The sequence below is a fragment of the Carassius auratus genome, chromosome 22 (assembly GCF_003368295.1).
Source record: "Carassius auratus strain Wakin chromosome 22, ASM336829v1, whole genome shotgun sequence".
NCBI classification, from domain to species: Eukaryota; Metazoa; Chordata; class Actinopteri; order Cypriniformes; family Cyprinidae; genus Carassius; species Carassius auratus.
The window spans coordinates 19702083-19728252 of NC_039264.1; the positions used below are offsets into that span (position 1 = coordinate 19702083).

The 26170-nt window shown below is 37.6% G+C and overlaps 2 protein-coding genes across 4 annotated transcripts; both read right to left on the reverse strand.

Annotated features, from left to right (window-relative positions):
- Positions 1-474: 474 nt before the first annotated feature.
- LOC113039946 (calpain-1 catalytic subunit-like) lies at positions 475-11029 on the reverse strand. 3 transcript variants are annotated; one of them, XM_026198124.1, is made up of 24 exons: positions 10904-11026; positions 9966-9991; positions 9799-9852; positions 8878-9121; positions 7877-7946; positions 6619-6737; positions 5811-5944; positions 5567-5735; positions 5389-5472; positions 5217-5302; positions 5073-5147; positions 4359-4519; positions 4112-4281; positions 4004-4015; positions 3382-3593; positions 3214-3253; positions 3059-3124; positions 2920-2977; positions 2776-2840; positions 2578-2646; positions 2400-2478; positions 1359-1472; positions 1213-1271; positions 475-1079 (listed from the first exon to the last, which is right to left on the reverse strand). In XM_026198124.1, exons 4-24 carry the CDS (start codon positions 9118-9120, stop codon positions 1053-1055), a joined length of 2112 nt encoding a protein of 703 aa, XP_026053909.1. In that variant the 5' UTR covers position 9121; positions 9799-9852; positions 9966-9991; positions 10904-11026; the 3' UTR covers positions 475-1052. The 3 variants fall into 3 exon arrangements, with proteins under 3 accessions (XP_026053909.1, XP_026053907.1, XP_026053908.1); XM_026198122.1 differs by lacking the exon at positions 9799-9852; XM_026198123.1 differs by lacking the exons at positions 9799-9852; positions 9966-9991 and having other exon boundaries at positions 10904-11029.
- Positions 11030-11155: 126 nt separating this feature from the next.
- Positions 11156-25344, reverse strand: LOC113039948 (calpain-2 catalytic subunit-like). The gene is made up of 21 exons (XM_026198125.1): positions 24991-25344; positions 23855-23924; positions 21966-22084; positions 20346-20479; positions 18061-18229; positions 17864-17947; positions 17696-17781; positions 16875-16940; positions 16622-16782; positions 13990-14159; positions 13850-13861; positions 13537-13748; positions 13385-13421; positions 12674-12739; positions 12529-12586; positions 12382-12446; positions 12201-12269; positions 12037-12115; positions 11839-11955; positions 11622-11680; positions 11156-11487 (listed from the first exon to the last, which is right to left on the reverse strand). Exons 1-21 carry the CDS (start codon positions 25225-25227, stop codon positions 11464-11466), a joined length of 2094 nt encoding a protein of 697 aa, XP_026053910.1. The 5' UTR covers positions 25228-25344; the 3' UTR covers positions 11156-11463.
- Positions 25345-26170: the final 826 nt, after the last annotated feature.

Below are 26170 nucleotides of genomic sequence, written 5' to 3' on the forward strand. Positions count from 1 at the left end.
ATATATTTATGCACACACAAACACACACACTATGGAAGCTCGTTCCCGACACGGGTTAGCTAAGATAAAAAACTTGTATGAATATAAAGTCTGAATTAGAAGGTAGAAATTCAGAATTATGACTTTTTCCCCCTTAATTCTGAACGTAAATCTCACAGTTCTGTTAAGTTCCATCATGTGGTTCCCACAATGGAATTAAAAAGGTAATCGTGCCTATATTTTTTCAAATCACAATTATTATTATTTATTTATTTGTTTTTAGCTTATGTCTCACTATTAAAAGCTTGTATTTCACAATTCTGAGTTGTTATATAGTTCAGATTATTTCTTGGGAGTTGTGAGGGGAAAAGACTGATTTTTTTTTTTAAATTCAGGTCACAGTCCATGCTTTTTGTCTAGAAACTGGGAGATTCAAAGTAAGAATTGCAGGGGCAAAATGTAATTCATCAGCTATTGAAAAGCCATACCAAGAAGTTATATTTATATCCTTTATTTTCACCTCCGTAAATTAAGAAGCAGCTTAAAATCTAGTGTAGCACAATTCCCTGATCATCCTATAAGAACTGAAGTTATTTTTTAAATAAATAATTGCAAAGCACATCACAGTGATCATAAATGCTATCAAAATTATACACCGACTATATCAAATAAAAATACATTTCTTTAATTATCAAGGCCTTACCGGTGCAAACTTCAAATGCTAAGTTAAGCTACGTTTGCGAGGTATACTGTAAAATAACCTACAGCATGTGGTTAGTGGCATGCTCTTAATCATAAAGCTATGTTAAGTTGCTCTCTGACATGCTGCAATGTATTTTTCTGTTAACATTGAGTGGTTAATAATTGATAAACTCAACTTGCATAATGAGGATATCCATTTTTTTACCAAAAGTCATACAGTGCCCTATAGGCTCATGTGAGGGTTAGTTTGGATGTGTTTTAAGGCAGTATGCACTGTATTGCTCAGGAATTACTGGGTGTAACGGATTAAAGCTGCAGTTTAGGGAATGGTTTTAACCCCTTCTATTCCAGAACGATATGATCTTCACACATCAACCACACATGGTCAGGTACAGCCACTGTAAGACAGAGCAAAAGAGCTAATCATTTCCTTTACTTGAGGAAATATACCATATTACCATAGCATTACTAAATAAACATTTCACCATTTTGAATAGTGCATGCGAACAGAAGGTATAAGAAACGACCCACCTCGCTAACATTGAGCTCTGCGATGCCTGAGCCCTCTTTGTCCAGTTCTCTAAAAGTCCCTGTTAAATAATGAGACATTAATGAGACGTTTTAGTGAAACATTAGCAAAGTTTGTAAAAACAGAATTAGATGTGTAAATGACATACTGAACATAGCCTCCAGTTTGACCAGGCAACAGACAAAATTGTCGAAGTCAATCGTATCTCCATCAGAATACCGTGCCACAATTACTTGATGTAGCTTGTTATTGAGTTTAAAACCTGTAGACAAAGAAAAGGCATCAGTTTAAGGCCTTGCTTTTGAATTGAACTACCAATCTCAGAACAGTTTGATATATATATATATATATATATATATATATATATATATATATATATATATATATATATATATATATATATATATGTAGACATTTTTAATGCAATTAATTTATCATTTAAAGGAAAAGTAGTAGTTTATAGTCTCTTATTATCTTGTAGAACCAAGCTCTCCATTAAACAAGCCCTGATACAGATAGTATACGATTTTATACATATTATACAGATACTGTGATTCATAATTACATTTAATAGATTATACTTTAAATAAAACAACTGCAGTGTGTTTGTAAAAGCTGTTTTTGTTGTATTTTAATAGTTTTGCCCAGCAGATGTCACCAGCGTGTGGTATTTCGAGCGCTTCGAAATAGTGAATCATTTTGAAAAGCAGTTGTTTCGATTGATTCAAAGCTTCGTTTCGATTAAACGCAGACTTAATTCGAAATTCTAAAACCGATCGTTAATCACTGCCTACTGTCAGTGTCGGTGTGAAAACATTAGTTAACGTTTGAGCAGGTTCACTTCAGTGATTCAAAGACATACAGCACCAACAGCACCAAAGTCCGATTCACAAACGAATCACTCTCAGTGAATCAAACACGTAAAGGGTGACCACTGTAGCCTGATTCACAAACGATTTTTATCAACCGTTTTAAAAAAAAAAAATCATAATCAGTGAAGTCTGATTCCTAAAGATATTATTCTTATAAACTGTTTCTTTTCAGTTAATCAAAACATACAGCCTTGGTTTCCAAAAACCATGTACAAGTAAACCAAAATATACCAAATTAATTATCAATTGAATCAAATCTGGGTTGATTCTCCTCCTTAATTTCTATTAAACAAAAAGATATCATGGTCAAAGATTACCAGCTGACTCCACAGCGAGGCGCATTTCATATGAGCTCATTGTGCCAGATTTATCCAGATCAAACTGTCTAAAAATGCCCTGCAAAAAAAAAAAAAAAAAAAAAAAAGAGTTCGAGTTGCCACCACACTACAGTATTCATATGATGTAGGGAAGGTTACATGATTTGGAGTTTCTCACCAGCCACTTCCTGATTTTATTCCATAGAATCTGGAACTCCACAATTCCCAGCCGTGCACTGCCATCTTTCTGAGTTTGATCAGTCAAGGCCAACAAAATCTACCAAAGTCTCAATAATCAGATGAAACATAAATATATATATATATATATATATATATATATATATACACAATATTAGATTTTACAATCTAAGGATACATCCATCAGGCTGACCATGCACCTACACGACTCCAAACTGAACCCATCGGTCTTCACGTCCCTGTCTGAAGAACATAGAAGAGCGGAGGTACTTCTCAAGTACACAGACACAAATGAACACTTAAAAGTGTCAGCTGAGCTTACGTTTGCTGACCACTCGGTTCAGAATGGTCCTGAGCTCATGAACTGAAATCTCCATGTCCTACAAGAGAGTTTAGATCAAGGTTAATCTAATGGGATGCACAATGTTATCAATGAAAAACACGGATAGACAGAAACACACCTCTCCAGACAGCTGCGCAAACAGCTTTTTAAAAGAGTCTTCCATGTCCTCCTCTGAAACCTCCTCCTGTCGATAAGAAGAAAATGTGAGCAGTGCGTGTTTTGTTGGTGGTTTTCAGGTTTTTGTGGTAGCTAAGATTATTTGAAAGTCCTTACTTCATCTTCCAAGTTAAACGCAATCTCATCATCCATTTCTCTAAAAAAGATAGGAAAATGAAAGAGATACTTTTTATATTGAACTGATGCCAAACAATTAAAAAATAATAATTACATAAAAATATTTTTGTTCCACTGTTGTTTTAGTTGAACAGTCCAGTCACTTACTGAGTTTCTGACTGTTTCTCCGTGAAGACTCGCAGGACAAAATCAGCCTCTTTTCCGGGCTCAAAAGTGGAAGGGACTACGAGATACTCGCCCGGTGGCAGCTTCAGTCGTGTGCTGACTTCCCGCAGGTTAATGAAGGTTTCTGAGCGAGCGCAGGATGAGTGACGCAAGAAAAAGTCCTTCTTGAGGTGAACGCTCTGGGAGCCATGAAACTAAGAAACAGAAGAAATGAAGAGTCTATGTCACAGGTTGTTCACAACAATTAGAAATTGAATGTACTTTAGAGTTGAAGTGTGTCATTTCTGTGTAGATTTTTGGCAAAAAATATTGTTTTCGAACAGGTTTCCTAAACACTTCCCTGTCTGTCATTGGCCAGTCAAACAGAGAGCTCCGCCCCAACCTCGTACTATTGGTTAAGCCACTGTTGCTATGCTGGGTCGGCGAAAAACTCAAACAGAGGAATGTTTTGAAAACACCACAGAGACAGTCTTCATACATTTAGAGAAAATCAACCAGCTAACGGCTTAACTGAAATCTCTCCACATTACAAGCAAGTACTTTAACATTCAAAAAAATGACACACTTCACCTTAAATTCCTGTAATACTGAAAAGATTCCATACCTCTTCTGGGACCTAAAAACAATACAGGAATAAAAGACAAGAGATTAGTGAAAATAATGATATTTAACAAAGTATGTGACTGTTGTGTCTCAGCCTTTGTCCTCCAACCTCATATATAGCGAAGCCAATGGTGTGCATGTCCTGCCCTTGCTTGCGGTAACGTCTCCTGTCCTTCTGCATCAAGGCCACCAGGAAGCTGCAGGCCACCTCATCATCCTCAGGATCATCATCTTCCTCCAACAGTGTGATCTTATATTGAGGGTTTATCCAGAATGTATCTGACGAAAAATAAACACGTGTGTAATAGTCTTAGCTGATGCATACCATTCATTGGAACTGTGTGAATTGATCTTACTGGGGTTGTTCCTGCAGCCCCCTGCTGTACTTCCTCTCCTCCAAGTCCCGTTAAACTTAATCGTGTTCCAGAAATTCAGAGAATCTTCACTCAGAGCGTCTGGTGTGAGGTTACAGATCTCCAGACGAGAAAACTGACGTTTGAACTCCTGAAATGGCATCCTGAAGTGGCCAGAGAACAGAGCGTCAGTAAAATAATGTGAAGGGAAAAAGAGAGAGCCATACATAGAGTACGGCTGTTCAGCTTCTGAACTTCTGAATCTGAAAGAGTTGATTCCAAGAACTGATTCCTGCAAACCTTATACAATTATGAATCTACAATATATCATTTACATGTAAAAAAAAAAATCAATGACTAAAATACTCACAAAACTCAGAAACCCATGATGATTAAACCTACAGAAAGAGTCACTGATTGAATCAGTGAATGAATCCAAATCCAAATGAATCATTTTTGTGAACAGAACCAAAGATTTAAGTGATAAATAAATAATAAAATCCTCATGTTTAGCAGTAGCAGCTCTTCTGGGATGTGTAGTAGTTTGGTAATCAAGGTTATAGACACTTCAGTTCATGCAGAGGAATCCAAAGCTTTGGAGTCGACTCTCAAATGCCAACATCTTTGATTCTTTTTGGGACTGACTCTTTGCCCTAATAGAGAGTGCATAGTTAAAGGCGTGAGAACCATGAACATCCAATGTCTGTGGAGATTTACCAGAACTCGCCATCCTCCATGTGGTTGTTCATTTCCTCTCTCTCTGCTGGATCAATCCCATTCCACTCGGAAGAACTGGAAATTAAATGTAAGTGTTACACCATGAGCAAATATATCTGAATGCATTCTGACTGGTCGACTCACTTGTCACTCCAAGCCCCTGTCCATTCAACTTGCCCCCAAGGGTTTCGGATGCGGATCAGCCTCTCTCTGCTGCCACGGAAATTCACCTAAAATTAAAACAACAAGTGTCTGATGCAGACCGCTGTAATGGTAACCTAATGAGCTCTAGATACATTTTAGAGGTGATCCTGACCTCTCTGAGACCCGTGACGGAGTACGCATGTCCCTTCACCAGCTTCTTAAAAGTTACAGCCTCCATATCAAAGGCACTGGTGATCTACAAGACAAATTACACACAAAAAAAAGAGTATATGGATCCATAAATGGTGCATTTTGTCTCCAGGCCTGTAGTGGGCGCTGTGGGGACTCACATCAATAGAGCAGCCCAACAGTGAGCCTCTCTCCAAGGCTTTGGCAATGATGCGGTGCAAGTCTTTGGGAGCTTGACGCAGCTCGTACATCTCGGCCACTCCACCCGTGAAGTCCTCAAAACCTTCAGTGGTGGACCCTCCCGACAGGGCTTCATATGAGCCATTCAGCCTAAGGGCACACACGCACATGTTATGGTCCCTATGACTGTCATATGCCAAGAAGAAGACAGAGGAAGAGACTTACTTGGCATAGGCTTTTTCCAGCAAGGCGCTCCAAAACTCATTTCCCTCTGCTGAGTGAACAAACATCAGCTCTTTATCTTTCACAGGCAAACGGTCATCGACCACAACGTCCACCCAATCGCCAAACTGCCAGAACTGTGGAACATGGGATAATACAAATTAGTAAGACAAATGCTGTGATAAAAATACATGTTGCCTATATTAAAGAACAAAAATGTGCTGAAAAATGACTCCCCGATGTGGATCCATCAGTCATCTATCTTTCTTCAATGGAACATATTTGGAGAAATGTGTCATTACATTGCATGCTCACCCAGAGTCAACCGCAGTGAATGGGTCAAAATGTGAGTCCAAAGAGCTGATGAAGTCCAGCCGGAAACAATGGTTTGAAGGTAAAATGTCCTAATGATGAATTTCTTAAACGCACAGCTTTTCACTTCGCTAGAAGTCCATTGATGGACTGGAGTGATGTGGATTATTGTGATGTTTTAATCATCTGTTTGGACTCTCATTCTGACGGCACCCATTCACTGCAGAGGATCCATTGCTGAGCAAGTGATCTAATGCTACATTTCTCCAAATCTGTTCCAATGAAGAAGAACACGCATCTACATCTTGGATGGCCTGAGGGTGACTTCATTTTCAACAAATCTTTATTTTGGGGTGAACTACTCATTTAATAAAAAATATGTTTTTATAGTTAAAAAAATTGGGGTTTGTTATCAAAATGAAGAAGGAAAAGCAGAAGTTGAAGAGCTTTGTATGTGTATTGTTTCTGCTAATGTGTGTTCTACACATCGGCTGTGCACCTGGAAGTGGAAGATGCCGGCGTACTCGTCCGTAAAGCTTTGTCCATGAGGAACGACTCTGTGAAGCAGCCTGTCATTTAAAGTCAGGGATGCGATGGCAGCTAACAGCCAACAGTCACCTGAGTGGAGAAAAATTACCACAGGAAAACCCAAAATTAGGGTGGGTAATGTTTGTATGTACTATAATGCCCCGTTAGGGGGAGCCCTCCACCAACAGCCAGAAAGGGGGTGTGGTATGTGTTTGTACAACGAGATAACAGCACAGTTTCAGTACTGTACGTTTACTTCGGATGAAGTAAACACCCTTGTCAAAGCCAAACCCCTCTGACTGGGGAGGCTTGAACCACGTCATGAGGTTTTCTGTGTGCTAAATGAAAAAGGTAAAATGCATATCTGTGATAAGCTTCGCCATCCTCCTCCACCCAGTGTTTGCTGAACAAACAATCATTTTATTTGGGACTCATGAGTGTACACTCTCTCTCTCTCTTTCACACACACACACACACACACACAGACACACACCATGAGCTGTGGCTTGCAGCCAGCGATCCCAGAGTCCTCAAATGCTACACCAGTGTCTGTGTGACTCACCACTCAGAAATCATGTTTAGCCACTCCCCACCAGACAGAAAAAACACACACACACACACACACACACACACACACACACACACACATCTGCCCCCAAACACACATCCCCTCTTAAAAGCAACAGAAAACACATCAGATTATGATCATAGAGGTGTTATTAACCATATTTTGACTAAGAGGGATTCGCAATTAGTTAATCCATCAAACCAGTGGTCATACAGCCAAAATATATAATATATGCAGTAAAATGAAATATGTAGTTCCAGTTCTGGCTTCGGATTGGATGCTATAGTATTCCAGTGATATACACAAAATCTGTCTATCTATCTATCTATCTATCTATCTATCTATCTATCTATCTATCTATCTATCTATCTATCTATCTATCTATCTTAAAATTGCATATTGTTGACGTCCATGTTAATACATCAGTGTGTATGTCTATATGCTGTGTGTATGCTAGAAAGTCTACGGTTTCTACATTTGTGTGGCAGCGTTTGACAGCAGTATGTGTGAGGTTCCCAGACGCACTCTGTTTTGCTTGGATTTAAGCTGCCGGATCGCCCAAACTGCACCGAAGCACAAATAACGCTCCTGACATTCAGTTGGCTAACGTGTGCAAGCATGCACAAACATACACGCCCAGGCTAATACAGTAGATACTCACCTAGGGCTCCCTGGCAAATATCTGTGCGTGTGGCTCCGCCCACTATAAACTCAGGGTTGCTTGACAGCTCCTGCGAATATTACGCAAGCAAACAAAACACATTTAAGAGCAGCAACTCAACCGAAGCGTGCTACTTTCCCAGGAAAACAACACCAAACACACTTCTTTCATGATTTCACATCAACTGTATCCGTGAGGTGATGTTTTCATTCAGTTTCTCCTTTTAATGTCAAATGCATAGCAGTCTGGGTACATACAGGTATATTGTACATACTTAGATCCTACCAGATAAGCTATGGAAATATTATTTGAGGTTGGACAAGGATACAGAGTCCATAACCTATATAAAACTTTTCTAAAAGAGATTTTTCCAAAGAAGGATAGATATATGTAATTTTTGTAATTCAATTAGAAAGTAGGCCTAAGTATTAAACTCTTTAAGAGCTAAACTAAACCCAACTCTAGCTTGCTTGATACCTACACTGTTGGAGCCATGGCTTAGTAGTTTTGCCTTGGTTTGCTTGTGAGAAAGGAGTGTCTAGCTCATGTAATTTATCAATCTTGATGCTCCAACTTCATTTCATGGCCTTTCTCTACTCTAACAATCAATCATGCACAACTGAAAAAATGGCAAAAATTAAGCAAGAACCTTGTCTCAGTAATTTACACCAGGAGTTACACCTTGGTTCTCATATGGGAAATGATAGCTCATGAAGATTTCCAATCTTGTTCCTCCCATTTCATTTCCTGTATCGTCTTTTCCAATCCCTAGCAATTGAAGTGTCAAGTTGTGCTACAATAAAAACTTGAGACTTGTCTTAGCAGTTAGAACCCATTGTTGTGTCTTAGTTCTAATGTGGGAAATGAGAGATTGAGTCTAACTTAACGTAATCTCTCAATCGTTGTCCTCCCACTCCCTCTCACCCAATACGTGTTCAAATGTGCAGTTGTATGCAGTAGATAGCATGCTGTTTGTATAGGACATGCTCTGCGACACTCACAGTGGGTCTTATCCACTGCACACCATGTGTTTTGGAGGAGTATGGCGCGAGCTCCTTGAAGCCCAGTGACTGAGGCACGGCTGGGAAGCAGGGGTCCTCAAACAGCCTGCCGCTCTCCAGACACTCTCTCTTCAGCTCCTCATAGTCCTGGTTCAGGAACTTGACCGCATTGTCATTGGTTCCCATCCCTTCTGCCTGAAGCCGTTCCTTGTAAATACGCGACGACACTCCAATTGAATACATGCTGTAGCAAAATAAGGAAGTAGCCATTTTAACACATGCTTCAATCCAAAATAAATCCCATATTTGTCCAAACCCCTATCCCATTCACTTTTTGTAACATGGAAAAGAGTAAAGACTTTTTGGTTTGTGTTGCATAGAAGAAAAAAAAGAAAGTCATTCAGGTTTGGAACAACATGAGAAACAGTAAACTATTACAGAACAACCCTTTTTAGATGAACTTCCCTTTAAACGATTATAGCTGCTGGGTTTCTTGTGGGAATCGAACTTGCAACCTTCTGATTACAAACTTTAACCAAACAAAAAGACTCAAAGTGTGTGCACATGGCAGATGGAGACTGGTTACTAGAAGCTAGCACACAAATAGCATCATCTTTCAACAGCGTGCATTCAATGTCTCTGAGCATTTAGCTCAAAATGCTGGTGCTAAAAGGATTGTGCTTGCTTATGTCTGCTTATGGTCAGCCAAGTTGCCATTATTAGTACAGCAGCATTCATGCAGCTTTTAGTCCAGCTAGCTGAGAGAAATGCCCTCTACAACAAACACTCAATTAGTGCCCTAATGAGGTTGGAGAGAGGTTTACTAATGACTGGCTAATTCCATGTTGTCTTGTAACATGGTTACCCATCATCTCTGCAGAACAAAAAAAAATAAATAAATAACAGACCCTAATTACTTACACAAGCCATGATTTCAGGGATAATGTCCATGGAGGGCAGTTCTCTAAGTGGTAGCTAAAGAAAACCACATAGACCCAGCTAAGATAACTATGCTAGCATTAAACATTTAGTTCATAATCGTTCCTTTCTGGAACTGCAACTACAGAAAGACAAGAGAGGGAATATACCTCAGGTTCCTTGTGTGGGCCTCGAGCTTGAGGAGAAAAAGGTCATTTAGAAATATAATGAACAGTAGGAGAAATCAGCTCATTGCTAACATTCGTGTTTCATGTTTATGTTGCAAAATGCATGCAAATATGGTACAGTGATTGTATGGTACTTCGAATTATTTTACCATGGTATATCTCCAAAAAAGAAGAAGACATATAATATAAAAATAATACCAGGGAAGTTTGTTGTACTTTTGTGTTGCCTGCATCATGTACGTGTGTAAATGTACATGTAACTTTAAATCACATTTAGATATAGTAGCCTATGAAAAGAAGAGGGAATATTCTCCAAATGCAGTTTTAATGAACTTTTAACCAGTTTTTTTTTTTTTTTCTCTGAGTTGCATTGGATAGTAGATAATGTGGTATGTAAACACAATGTTGCCCACTGATACTAAATGTCAGCTGACTTGTGAAATCAATAGGCCAGACTGAGCATCAGCACTCTAGTGTTTGTTTTAGATGATGAATGAACACACCCGCAAAAACAGCTGCACATATTTACTCATGCTGCTTTATATAGTGCTAGTACTGTAATATTTAATTTAGTCTCAGTTCAGTTTTGTTCAGATGACCACAACCTACACAAACCTAGTAATGTAATAATATGAATGAATGTAGTGTATACACACACATACATGTAATGTAAGTATGATGCACGCCCTAAGGCAATAAATAATTGATGTTCATTGTGTATATGATGTGGACGCGTTGCTTATAAATTAATAAGACCGATTCACAAGGATCGCTAGAAATGTAAGAAATAAGCTATTTAAAAATAAATAAATAAAAATGTTTCGTCTGTTGCTGGAAATATAGGGCGAAGGTGTCCCGCTTTGACACATAATAGACGGATGTCAGACACAGTTAAGATGGAAAAGTGAAGCTAAACTTACCAGCGTTTAGTTGTGTTTATGGTTATCAGCCCAGCTGGTGCGTTTTAAAATAGCGGAATGAGAATGATAAACGGATCAGTGCGGATGAGAGACAACAAGAAGGATACCGCAGTGAAAGGCCACGCCCATGGGGGAGGGGCTAACGATGAGTGACAGCTGAGGGGTCGTATAAACGGCGTCTAAGCAAGATTTATTAAAGGGACCGGGAATGCCTCTTTACTAAATCAAATCATGTATAAAAACACAAGTTCATATGTTTCAAAAATGTTTAATAATGTCCTTTGGAGAGAAAGCATTCATAATAATGCACACAATCTTTTTTTATTTTTTATTATACAGTGGTTAAGATTCTCCTAGTTCAAGGATGCTTGCCTTTGTAAACAAAAATAGTGTGCCAATGTCAAACGCAATACAATCATGGAAGTAAGAGCCTTTGGAACCAAGACTGGTCGAAACGAAAGTGCAATTGACAGTTAAAAAAATTAACGTAAACCCAAAAAATTTAACACATGTAATCTTAAGAATTCACTCTTGAGTGGTGTGGCCTGGCGATGAGTCGTCTAAATCATAGTGAAGTTCAGCCACTAAAAAAGACAAAGAAAATGTGCTTAAAATATATATATATATATCAATCCATCTATCCATCTATCTCTCTATCTTCAAAATGTCATTTATAGTTCAATAATATAATTTTCGAAAATATTATAGCATGACAAACCTGCACAAAGTCCAGCTCAATGAAGCCACTGTGGTGAGGATCCAGCTTTTTGAATACCCCTGAAAAGGAGAAGTAGGTTCACTAAAGATGCTCCAGAACTACAGGGGGCGCCGACCCTACACAACGTCCCATTATAAAAAGGCCTAGACACAATCTGCAAGGTCAAACCTGCAAAATCAGCCAAAATATTTAAGAGCCAAACACCGAGGGGACTTACGGAACATCATCTCCAGACGCATGAGACAGGACACAAAGTTATCAAAGTCAAGAGTCATGTCTGTCTCGGCGTAACGTGCTACCAGCAGCTGAAATATAGCGTTATTAAGAGTGAAACCTAGAAGAGGAAAGAGAACACAAGCAGTGAATATTAAAATCTTCTACCGACATGATTTCTGTGAGAGTATCTGAGACTCACCGGCTTCTTTCAGCGCCAAACGCAGCTCTGGAGTGCTCATGGTTCCTGAATTATCCATGTCATTCTTCTTGTAAATTCCCTAGGGATATTATAAAATGGAGCAACATGTCATGACAAATAGAAATTCTTTAAATTGTGTTAAAGGCCTCTGGTGGATCTCTTACAAGGTATCGCTGAATTTTCTTCCACAGAGTAGCGAACTCTCCCAAACCGAGTTTTCCGTTCCCACTGTCCTGAGATACAGTTAAGGGAAATTTACAGTTCAACTACACTGAAGTCTTGTAATTCCAGACTCAAGCACATACACAGACAACAAAAAGTAAACCACTGCAGCTGAGAGGATACATCCATGAGGTTCACTATGACACGACACGTTTCCAAACTGAAGCCGTCCGTCTTTATGTCAGTTCCTACAAAACAACATATAAAGCAGCTCCTCATCAGACTCTTCGTTAGATCTCAAGCAGAAATTGAGGATGCAAGAGCCCTTACGTTTTGCGACGATTTTGTTTAAGATAGTCATGAGCTCCGTGGCTGATATTTCCATGTCCTATAGAGAATAGTAGGGTTCGGTTGGCTTGCTTTTGAGAATAAACGTAAATGTTTACTGCATTACAAGTCATCTATCTCTACTTACAGCTCCAGCGAGTTTTAAGAACATGCCTCTGAATCCAGAATCAACTTCACTGTCTGAGACAGTCTCCTGAAAACAAGAGGAAGCACAGTTTAAAAAATGTTACAGGTTCAATAAGTCCATTTGACAATATTGTGATTACCACCCAAATTTACCATAGTAGTAGTATTGTTATTATTATTTATTAATGTATTACTAGTAGTAGTGGTAATAACCGAATTAATTTTCATTTTAATTTATTAATTTGTTGCTATTATTGTTATTATATGTATTATTGTATTTATTCTTAACGTTATTATTAAATAAAAAACTATAATTTAATTAATTTAGGAGTTATTTTAAGCATTAACTAACCATTTTTATCAAAAATCAAAAATATTTACATTCAGTAGCTATGTTTTCATGCATTTATTAACCTTCTGAGATATTGCATTCAGAAGTGCATTAGAAAATTTGCACATAAACTGAAATTATTTAAAAAAAAAGCCATGTGATTTTGCCTCAACAGATTATTATTGATACTTTGCACCAATTTCACAGAACGTGCTCATTTTGTTCTCTTCAACACATGGGATGGAAACGGTGCTTAATTTGCGAATTCTTTGGTAATATTCCAATTTTCTGCATAAGTTGAATTTTGCAGCTTTGGATGGAAACATAGCTACTATAACGCTATTGACTTTTAACAGCCTTGCGATCTTGTGAGTTGCTCACATCAGGAAGTTCAGCATCCACGGGGTCATCACATGGTCTGGGAATAAACATAAGATTATCCAATCAAATTCACAACCAAGTATTCAAAATCAAAAGATATACAATCGCACTGGCATATAATAGAGAAACCTCAAACAGGTGGGATACATTACAGTGTTTCGGTCTGTTTTTCGGAAAAGACTCGCAGGCAAAAGTCTCCGTCCTTGTTGGGTTCGAAGGTGGACGGCACGATGAGGTACTCTCCAGGAGGCAGCTTGAAGCGTGTGCAGACCTCTCTCAGGTTAACGAAGGTCTCAGAGCGAGCTTTCTGCGCATGTGTCAGGAAGTAGTTCTTATCGAGGTGCACATCACGCTGACCTCGAAACTGACAGAGACAAAGGCCAATCAGTGAGCCAGAAAATGCTTCGAATAATGGTATGATTGGTCATGAGAAGCACCCCACCCTCTTTGTAGTGTAACTCTTACCTGTGGAGGAACCTGTGGAAGCAAACAAAAACAAAAGGTGGATTTGATGTCATACAAATGTAATTCTGAAGTAATTATGTTCATTTCCTCTCCGTACATGAGAATCAAAATGTGTAGATACTCCTTGTGTCTCTACTCACCTCATAAATAGCAAAGCCAATAGTGTGCATGTCCTCTCCTGCTTTCCTCAGACGACGCCGGTTCTTCTGGATCAACCCCACCACGAAACTGCAGCCCACCTCATTATCATCTGGGTCGTCATCTTCTTCATCCAGCTTAATCACATATTGAGGATTCATCCAGAATGTGTCTGAGGAGCAATGAATGGACGTCGTCAGCAAGAATATTAAACAAACCAAGCCGACCAAACTTCATAAGACCAAGATGCGCATGACATAAAATATGCAAAACTACAACACATTTATTGATTTAATTACAAAATGTGCAATAGCTATGTTTTACTGAAAGTTGCGATTTTATTTAATGCGCAAAATTGGAATATTGGATAATATATTTGTGAATAAAGCCCCATTTCCATCCAGCATGATGAACAGAACAACTTCGTAACTTCCTGATAAACTGGTGTCAAAAATCTAAAAAGGTAATTTGCTGCAGCAGGAGAAGTCACTGTCTTTTCAGTTCTAGGAGGTAATTAGACCACTTTGATGACAGACTTTTCAGGCACTTAAGAAATACCAAAATAGCATCTTTGGTCCACTGGTTAGTCCAGTTATACATCCCATTGCGCAAAGTCACATGGCCTTTTTGATGTTTTTATTCAGTAAACATGTTTTCATCTTAGTTTTTGTGCATATTTTCTTATCGGATAAAACACTTATGCGTTTAAGTAGAGGGCATGAGTTATTTACAGTATTTACATATCTTGTCATTTCTATACAGCGTTTTTATATGCGATAGCCCAAAGTGCACATATAAATAGGGACATGGAAACATAGCTAGTGAATGTGCAGAGCCATCAGCAATATTATTAGACAAACTAAACCAACCAAACTTTGTAACACCAAGATGTGGGTAAAATAAAATATGCATAACTACAATGGAAATGTACGAAATAAATAACTTACTGAATGGAGGCAGCCATTATTAAATAAACCAAATCAAACTTTGTTACACTAAGATTCAGATAAAATCTTGAAATGCACATAACTAATCGAAAAAGATCCTTCTTCTGATAAGAAAACATGAGCATAAACTACATGGAAACACTTTTACTGAATAAATTTTTTGATGCGCAGCAAAATCTCAATGAATGGAAAATGCGGATGCAATATTAAAATTCAAATTAACAAATGTATGCAATTGAGGTGGATAATTTTTCTATTCACTCAGAAGAAATGCGCCACAAAAAACTCCACAAATGGATGCAGCCATCAGCAATATTATAAAACCAACCAAACTTGATAAGTGCTAAGATACAAATTTTTTATATCCGATAAGAAGATATGCTCATAAACAAACTTTGTAACACTAAGGGGCCATTTACACGACAATGTTTTTAACCAAAAAATGGAAACTTTTTAATGCGTTTTGCCTGTTCGTTCACCAGACAATGGTGTTTTAGGACTGAAAACGTATTTTTTTAAACAGGTTTCAAAATGCAAGTTTTTGAAAACACCATCGTCATTGTTTCCGTGTAAAAACCCAAAACGTGAATGTTTGAAAATAGTGACGTCATGCACGTGTGTCGTATGTGCCAGGTATGTAGACATGCACAGTACTTGTCGATTTTAAGGGCAAGCGTGAATAAACATACACAACAATGGCGGAGTACATGGTACGCAAGGTTCCCACACCTTGGTTAACTTCAAATTCAAGGACCTTTCAAGGTCTCAAATTCAAGACTTAATGTAGGGACACATTTCAAGTCAGAGAGAGGTTACATTGTGCTGTCTTGTAAGTTTGTAAGTTTGAATGTATCAAACACAACTACAGTATGCAAAAAATATATATAATAATTTTGGCCATATGACAGAAATTTTCTAATTGTTGTATTTCTGTTTTGCATAAAACTGAAGAATATTCGGTACATCCTATACTGTATTCTAAAGTGATCTGATATTAACTTCTGCATGGATTTTATTGAAATGAGCTTAGGCTCATGTAACCAGAAGTTTTAAGATTTATGAATATGCTTTTTAAGTTTTTCTTCCCTCATGGGTTTACATTATCTTAACTAGCAAAGCAATTCAATATTAATTTCCTGTGTCTGTGGAAAATAAAGGTACCATCCTAATAGTTTCGTCCATGCATGAACCATATTGACCATATTTTAGTTTTCCAAACAGAGGACAGGGGGTGTGGGTGGGGTGGGGGAATTGGGGTGTGGTTGGTCGGTGGTTAAAGTACTGCCCAAAGCAGTGCAATGAAAATATATCATTTCCATAAGTGAAGTTATTTATGCAATTTTGGGAGAAGTACGCCCATCTAATCTTCATATTTATATCCAAAAGACAGCCTCTTACCACTTCCATTGTTAGTTCTCTCGGCATCCCTCCTCCTCCCCATCTCCTCCTTTTATGTGTATCTATTTATTTATCTTTCTGTCTATAGCAGGGCTATCGTATCTTGAGTAGTATAGTCTCTCTGAGCCCTCCATTGCAGACATCAAGCCAAATCTGTTTACCACTTATGCTAAGATTATATGGGCACACAAACTTCTAAAACAAACAAAACCAACCAAAGTTTGTCCATGTTTGTTTAGAAATTTGTGTTTGTGTTTGTGTGTGTGTGTGTGTGTGTGTGTGTGCTCACAAGCGTTGTTTCTGCAGCCCCCAGCGGTGGAGCCTCTCCTCCATGTGCCGTCGTGGTTGGTCACGGCCCAGTGTTTAATTGAATCGCTGGTGATGGCGTCCGGGGTCAGAGTGCAGATCTCTATCCGAGAGTAATGGCTAAGGAAATCTGAGAATGACATCCTGAAAACAGAGAGAAAACGTATATATAATATATAATTAATTGCGTGTAGATTGCACTAAATGTAGACCCATAAAGAAATCTGTAAACGCACCAGAATTCTCCATCCTCAGCGCTGGCGTCCGGCCGCTGTGAAGAAATATTATTCCATTCGGATGAACTAAATGAAAGAAAAAATAAACTATCAGTGATGCTACCGTTTCCAAATTATTTCCATAGATATTCATTAAAACTATGAACTCAACATAATTCACAGAGGCGATATCTTATGATTTTGTCAGGAGTCAGGATTTCTTGCATGCATACTTTACCCACTCGTTGACCCTTAAAATAAAACTTTTAGTCGTACTGTACCTTTAAAACTTGGATATGTGAATGAGCTCTGCTCTGTTATTAATGACTCGTTTCCAAATTCAACCATTTATTTAAAGATTTTAATATGTGTCAATATTTAACAAAAATACATGTAAAATATTGAGTAGGCATTGGGTTTCATTCATTAATAAGTGTGTGGATTATGTATTTGAGTATGTGATGTTTGCATATATATGGGCTTGGTTGTTCCTACATTTTATTTTTGTCAATTTCAGTATTTATGCTTCTGGTGAATCATGTTTAGTTTGTGAAGATGTCTCTAAGTAGATTTCATGCACAAATTCTTGAATACTCATGGTTAGTTAATGAGACCCACTTTTTCTTTATATTTCATTTAAAACCCATTGAATTATTTTCATGATACAAACTTTATTTTATGTCTTTGTGACGAATAAAATGATGAATAAAATCAACAAACATTTCAACAACACAAGGTTGGCACTGTGTGATTGCGACCTCATAATTTCAGATTTTTATTTTGCTATTTTAATTACATTCATGAACTTTTATAATATTTTTGGGTTCTGGCAGTAATCGTACCCATCACTCCAGGCTCCGGTCCACTCCACCTGCCCCCAAGGGTTGCGTATACGAATCAGCTTCTCCATGCGCCCGCGATAGTTCACCTAAAACAAAGCAGAATGTACTCTAATGACAAAATATATTATATTATTAAAAACAGAGGCCTGCCAGTAGCTGTATTCATACCTCGGTCGCCCCCGTGAGTGAGTAAGCGTGGCCTTTCACCAGCTTCTGGCGGGTGACGGCTTCTGAATCAGAGGCACTAGTGATCTACATCACAGAATTACAAATAAAATAGGTATATATGAAAATGGGCGGGGCTTATGACCTAAAAGTGATTGCTGATTGGTGAAATAATTCAAATTCAGGCAGAGGAATCTCACGTCGATGGAGCAGCCCAGCAAAGCTCCAGCCTCCAGGGCTTTCTGGATGATCTGAAACATGTTGGAAGGAGCTTTGCTCAGCTCGTAGCTCTCAGCGATGCCTCCAGTGAAATCTTCAAAACCCTCACTGGTGGTTCCTCCAGACAGAGCTTCATAACAGCCGTTCACCCTGCCAGAGACCATAAAACATGCACATTACCTGTACGCACATGTCTTTGAGCTCATTTTGAGAAAGACCTATTGTTAAATAGTCTCATTTAGAGGGACTACTATAAATCCTACTCAATGACATTTCCGATACTATACAAAGGTTCAAATGGACTTAATTATTGTTTCGGACAGATGAAAGTTTAGGAAAAGAATGGAGCTGCATTTAGGAATCATGAAATTGCTTCCTTCTCTTTTATGTGATGGTTAAATATTTACTGAGTGGTTAAAATTTAATTCACTACAAATAGATGGCTGTAGATGTGCTCTAGATTTATACCTACAGAATGAAAAACAGAAAATATCTAAGTGCAGAAAAATAGAAACTATGAAAACTATGAAAAAAAATCCACAGCTTTTTTTTTTTGTAGGCCAAAACCTTCACCATCCTGAAGTCAGTGTTTTTTTTAAATGGGTTTTTAAGGTTTGTGGTGAACACAAGCTCAACATATGCTCATGTTTTATGTATCAGTACTACGATTTTTAAAAAAGCTTTTATGTGGTTGTTAACAAGTTGTTATATTGTACTTCAGAGGTTTTCAGGGACATTACAGTAAATGTCATCACACCAAACAGTTAAACTCATCTAGTCACTAATCAACTTTTACACCCTCGTCGTGTTTATAATCTTGCACTATTCAGTCTGTAAAATGTTTTTAAATAAAGACTGAAAGAGTTGTCAGAAGCCTAATGTTGGCGATGGTGAAGTCATGTGACCCTAGTGTAGTTCTTTTAGCCTAAGTTTAGCTTTTTATTTCTGCTGAATGTATTTAAGCTTTAGTGTTAAAAAATTCTTAAAGCTGTGCAAAATTTTGAGGATAATCATGATAAACGAAACATGAAAGAATCATAAAGTTTTTTTAGTTTTTTGGAGTATATTTTCGTCAGTAATCCAAAAGCCAACGTAAAAATCAGATTCAAAAATCAAAGGAACCAGGCTGATGGTTACTACAAAAGCATGTCATTTCCCCCCTATCATAAATACTCATGTATGACATCACCACTTGTGGGCGGGCCCATTCCCATAGATCACATGAGGGTTCCAAAATAGGTCACTGGCTGTAAACGCATTCTTACATTCAACAAATGCAACAAAACGACAGCTGGTCCACATTATGTGTTCAATGGCAATGATAAACGCTAAAGAGCTCTAGATTAAAAACATATGACACACCCTTATTCCAGGAATACACCTACTGTGGGTAAATCCTGCTGTGCTTGTATGCAAAGTTCTGTAACAACCAGATCCTCACAGAGCGTGTTGGGTTTTTCGTACTAGTCCTTTAACTCTTTCCCTATCATTGACGAGTTATCTAGTATTTTAGAAGATATTGCTTCCCAGCTAAAGACGAGTTTTTACGGCTTCTTGTGTTTTCACTGTTATACACTCGGGGGCGCTATTAAAACATCTTCTGATCGAGTACAAAACCTCCCGAACAAAAACACACGGGAACAGGACGAAGAAACAAGCCATCTCTTATGTAAACAGATGCATATTAAAAATAATGCGATCATCAGCGATAGACGGCATATAAATGAAAACTGCATAATGTTACGGAGTAATATGATGATCCAGGAAGTGGTATATGGCTGTGCGAAAGGATTAAATGGAAGCAATTTACTGAATTTATGCTTTGATAATCATACTAAATATTATCCAGATTTAGTTTTTGATAAAAATTTGATTTTCTCACCTTTTTGCTCAAAACTATCGATTTTTATGAAACTTAGCTATATTCAAGTGTTGATAAAAAAAGAATGCTATGAGCTAAAGTAAAAGTGGAGGCTTTGATCTTTATTTGGTGTATTGAATATTCAAATATTCATACAGTAAAATATACTGGAGGCCATCAAATTTTAGAGAAAATCATCAAAATCGCTGGCAGTGGCTGGCAACTTTTTTCAAAAATGCTGGCGGGGAAAGAGTTGCGTAACAATTCAAATCAGTTGACAGTCCTTAAGAAAACAAAGGATTTTCCTGATGTTTGTTCTTAGAAAGTAAGTTCCACGAATTAGTTGATTTTCTGGTTGAGGCAGTTTACACAAAATCTCAAGACACAACACACACAAACACTAACTTCGCATAGGCCTTCTCCAGCAGGGCGCTCCAGAACTCGTTTCCCTCGGCGGAGTGCACAAACACCAACTCGCCGTCTTTCACCGGCAGCCGGTCATCAATGACAACATCCACCCACTCGCCAAACTGCCAGAACTAAAGGACGGAGGTAAAGCGTGCAGAATCACGTTATCTGTTCAATCTCAAAAGTGTGGGAAACTGCAAAGACACTCAAATACAAAAGTAAAACATCTAGTCAAACTCTGCATTAAAAGAAAAAAGCCAAAGATAATGTCGGACATAACGGTTTTTAGACCTATACTATGCTATTACTATGTTTTTCGGTCATGTACTATAGTACTACCATTCAAAAGTTTAGCTTTTTCTCAACAAGGCTGCATTTGAAATACAGTAAAACTGTAATATTGTGAAATATTTTTAGAGTTTAAAATAACAGTTTAAAATAACTGTTTTCTATTTGAATGCATTTTAAAACGTCATTTATTTCTGTGATACAAAGCTGAATTTTGAGCATCATTACTCCAGTCCTCAGTGTCACATGATCCTTCAGAATCCTTCATTCTAACATGCTGATTTACTGCTCAAGAGACGTTTCTTATTAAAATTAATCTTGAAAGCAGTTGTTCGGCTTCGTCTTTTTGTTTTTGGAAACCGTGACACTTTTTCAGGATTATTATTTGAAATATAAATCTTTTGTAACATAATAAATGTCTTTACTATCACTTATGATCAATTTATTGCATCTTTGCTGAACAAAAGCTTCAAATTGCTTAATTTCTTAGTGACTCTCTTTTACTGAACTTTTGAATGGTAATATAAATATATATGGGAATACCATGTTTTGGTCATTTCCTACATATGTACTGTATTACCACATTGATTTATTATATAGAAACAAAATTTTTTTTGGGGGGGGGGATATCAACTGTGTACTACCATGATTGTTTTTTAACCTACACTATGGTTTTACAATTATTTTTATGGTAACACTTTAGAATAAGGTTCCATTAGTTAGTATGTATTAATTAACATGAACAAACAATGAATAATACATTTATTACTGTATTTATTCATCTTCGTTAATGTTAGTTAATGAAAATACAGTTATTCATTGTTAGTTCATGCCATCACAGTGCATTAACTAATGTTAACAAGCACAACTTTTGATTTAAATAATGCATTAGTAAATGTTGAAATTAACATGAACTAAGACTTATAAATGCTGTAGAAGGATTGTTCTTGCTTAGTTCATGTTAACGAAAGTAGTTAACTAACATTAACTAATGGAACCTTATTCTAAAGTGTTACCATTTTTATTTATAAAAATGTACTATAGTATTGTTTGCCATGGCAATATCATGTTTTCCGGGCATTCACTATGGTAATACCATGATATTACAGTAGTATTTTTTTAAATACCTTGGAGTTGCATGTAAACATAATAGTATATGAATATAGTTTCCAGTATTTTTAAAGAGTGGTATATATTTTTGAATACTAATACATTTATAAAAAAGCACTGCGAACAAATAACGTCCATTTTGTTCATTAATATGGCAATTAATTTATATTGTAACACTATAATGGAAAGTGATACATTAAGAGTGTAACTTGCAGATACCTGGAAATGGAAGATTCCGGCATAATTTTGACCGAATCCCTGTCCCTCGGGCACCACTCGTGCCAGAACATCCTCATTCAGGGTCAGAGAGGCTATGGCCGCTAGCAGCCAGCAGTCACCTGAGAGACGGCGAGACAGGAAGTGAGTCTGTGACTGTGTTTACAACCGCTCTGTGGTCTGTAGCTGAAACAGCCACACACAGGCCTGTTGTCACTTCAATCTTTAATGGATATGGAAGTGAAGTTACATATACTTGCATCTGGAAAGCAAAATGAAACCTTGACAAACGTTTTTAGCGTGACATTCAAAACGCCTGCAGACAAGCAAGAACAGGCACATTTTGAGGGAGGCAAATGAAACTCCTTATGGAACAAGGCAGCCAATGTGAGCCGTTGTGGTTTTCGTGTCACGTCAAGTGGTGAGCTGCAAATCTGTGACAGCAGACGCATGTAGAAAATGCAGAGACTTAAATCTGCCCTCCGCAAAAGAAACAGACTGCTTTTGCAAGAGTGCATGTATGTTTCTAATGCAAGACTTAACAGGAGAAATACAGCCAAGTTCTTTTCTCTTTAACTGCAGCATTTAATAACAAAACTGGTTGTGTCCAAAATCCCTCAAGCTAGTTTCTAGGTTTGGGTGGTTTGTATTATGTGTTTGGCTCAGCCATTCGGTTAGAGGTACACACAACAAACAGGAAGAGATGAGGCAAAAGATTAGGTATAAAAGGAGAGAATAAAGATACTGAAGTTACTAGTGTAAAGCTAACAGAATGTAAATTAACTGTTGAGAAGTTGGGTGCTCAAGTCCTCCGAACGGTTTAGATAGATCTAATCAGCTTTTATTTAATCTTTTTGATGTTCAGTTTTTCTTTTTTATTTTTAGTTTAAGTTTTACTCAATTTTGTTGCAATAATTTATCATAACTACTTTTTTTTATATAATTGTTATATTTAGTTAATTTAGTTTTTTTATAAGTTAGTATAGTTAATTTATTTAAGTTTTAGTCATTTTAGTATTTCAGCTTTTTCCATTAGTTAGTTGGCTACATTTCTCATTTGTATTTTTTTTTTCATAGAACATTTCTATTTTAATTTCCACTTATTTCAGCTTTAGTTTTAGTTTACTAGCTTTTTTTCTAAGTTAACTATATCCACTGGAATGAACACTATGTTAAAAACATCCTTTAGATCCTGACCCTCCCTTATTCTAGGTATTACATTTTGGGAGTGTTTGCATTTTCACAATGTTTTGAATTCATTGTTAAGGCTTCGTAGAATTAATAATGGGCTTCACCGCAAGTTATAAGTAATGTGCGTTATGCAATCAAATTCGTTTATCAAATTAGGGAGTAAAGTAACAAGTAAATTAGCACCACCATTATACATTCAAGAAACAAATCAATTCAGTGGAATTCAGGTTTGTTTCAGTTCATTTCAGCCAAAAATCTAACATCCAGGTGTAAATGCACGTATGCCACTTTAACACCCACATTTCTGTAGTTCCAGGCGATTTGTTGTTGCTTACAAACTATGATGGTGGCTTGCAGAGATTAATGGAGAGCGTCCCAGTGTCGCATTAGTAGCATGATTTTTACTTTCCATTAAAGTAATGATAATTAGTTACCTTACAGAATTTACAGCGTTGATTGCACCATAGTACAAGCAAATTTTCTGGTTGAGGCAGTTAAAACATTAAGCGGACTTGCAGGTCTCCTGTGTTTAAAGAATTAAGATAAGGGCGAGAAGAGATCTGTGACTCAGTGAGCTGTATTGTTGACTTGGAGACACGGTATACTGAACAGGTTCTTCACATTTAGTCGAAACCAGGAGGATTAACAAATAATCTCAGAATGTGTTTCTTGCAGGTGGATGACTGTTTTTCATCTTTTACCCAGAGCTCCTTGACAGATATCCGTCCGTGTAGCTCCTCCGACGATGAATTGGGGTTTTGAGCGCAGCTCCTGCAAAAGACACCAACAACACCCCGTTTGAAATACAGAATCAGGCTAATCATGTTATCAGATATGGAAAGGAAAGCATATAGACACTAAAATATTAACAAAGATAAACATTGAATATATTTACTTAACAGCTGTTAATCTGACCACCTGGTGTAAATGAATAAGCAGAAATCGGCTACAGTAATCATAGCAACAGTACGCTGGTCGAGTTATCGGGATCATTATCAGGCAGATCATTGACAAAACATCATAAGTAGCACAGGTATATTTGTAGCAATTATCAATAATACATTGTATGGGTCAAAATTATTGATTTTTTTTTAATGCCACAAATCATTAGGATAGTAATTAAAGATCATGTTCCCTGAAGATTGTTTGTAAATTTCCAAAAATGTTTTTTCTATGGCATCGCTGTCAATAACCTTTTTTTTTACATTTAAATTTAATTCAATCAATGCATTTAGAAGATAATTTCTATAAGCGTCCTTTATTTTTAAGAGTGTAATGTCCTGTCCTAACAAACCATACATCAGTGGAAAACGTATTTATTCCGCTTTCAGATGATGTATAAATCTCAATTAAATAAATAAATAAATATCCCTTAAGACTCGTTTTGTCGTCCATGGTCACATATGACAAAATGCAGATTTACAGATTAACACAAATATGACAAAAACTAAATGGGTCTAAATGAGCGTTTGCAACGCACACTGGTCACGAGAAGACTTTTTAAAGTAGGACTGTTTTGCTACGCCGCTGAAACGCAACGCTCGCGACGCGACCCTAAAAGGCGAGAAGCAGCCAAGAAGACGGACTGGGGGTAAAACCAGTACTGTTTACCAGGGCCCCAAAGGAAGAGAGTGCCCTTGAAAAGTCTATTATTAAAAATAGCAAACAGAATGCGACTTGTGCAAAGAAAGATGTAGGCGTACTAGGAATACTCGTTCGTAAAGAAAAGGATAACGGTACAGCACAACGCAACTTATAGAAAGTGCACGAGTTCTTGTTTAATCTCTAGTGAACGAATGATGCCCTTAATAGTTAATAAACGGCACTGAAAGCATACCCCAGGTCTTTTCCACACTAGTCCTCTGGTTTTGTACGAGCTGGGTCCGAGTTCTTTAAAGCCCAGGGATTCGGGTGCGGCTGGGAAATAGGGGTCTGAGAACAGGGTCCCCCCGCTGAGACACTGGCTCCTGAGCGCCTCGAAGTCCTGGTTGAGGTATTTGGTGGCGTTGGCGTTAGACCCGAACCCTGCAGCCAGCGCTCTCTTCTTGGCAAGGGTAGAGGCGACTCCAGACATTGTTCCACTTCTGAAGAGCCCAAGAAGTCCGAGAAATGTACAAATGTCTTGATCCTTCAACTTAGTTAACTGTGACTCTCCGCCCCAAACTTCCCAGGCGTGGTCAGGCTGTCATGAGCGCGTTATTGCGCGTTTTTACGCACAAGAAGAACAGGAAGACGTGCGTTAGCATCATACACTGACAGCTGATGCGAAAACAATAACATACCGTATCTGACTGATCACGATATTGATGCTACATTTCTATTATAGCATATTACAAAATAAATTTTAACAACTACTTGTTTTTTTTTTAAAGAACGTTAGGTTATTGCTTGTTTACATAAAAATTGTCCAGTTGTCAATGACATGTGAAGAAACAGTTTAATTTTAAATTAACAATGGATTTTGGAGTGTGAACAAGCTTGGCTTCTTGTGCGCACAGAACTTAGGCTTCATTCGTTCAGACATGTTCGTTCATTCTGATATTTCCCTCCTAACGGTAGAGAGGAAGCCCAGAACATGATTATCTTCTCAACAGTACCATCTGCCGGATATTACAGTCGCTTCAGCGCAGTCAGGAGCGTGCCGTGCATTTCTAATCGGTAGGATATAGAACCACTCATTTGTTTTGATTGCTATATGAACCAAATGTGACCCTGGACCACAAAACAGGTCTTAAGTGTCAATTTTATTTAATTGAGCTCTATACTTCCTCTGAAAGCTGAATAAATGAGCTTTCCACTGATGTATGGTTTATTATTTGACCGAGATACAACTAAGGATGCTGGTTTGAGCTGGTTTAAGATGGTCCTTTGCTGGTCATGTACTGGTCGGAAGGACTAGCATATGGAGTTTTTTTTTTTTTTTTTTTTCAACTGTGTAGTCATCACAATCCTGACTTGCAACAGGATGGCAAAAACCGTGCTAGTAGTACTTCAAAATGACATCGAGTGACTTACAG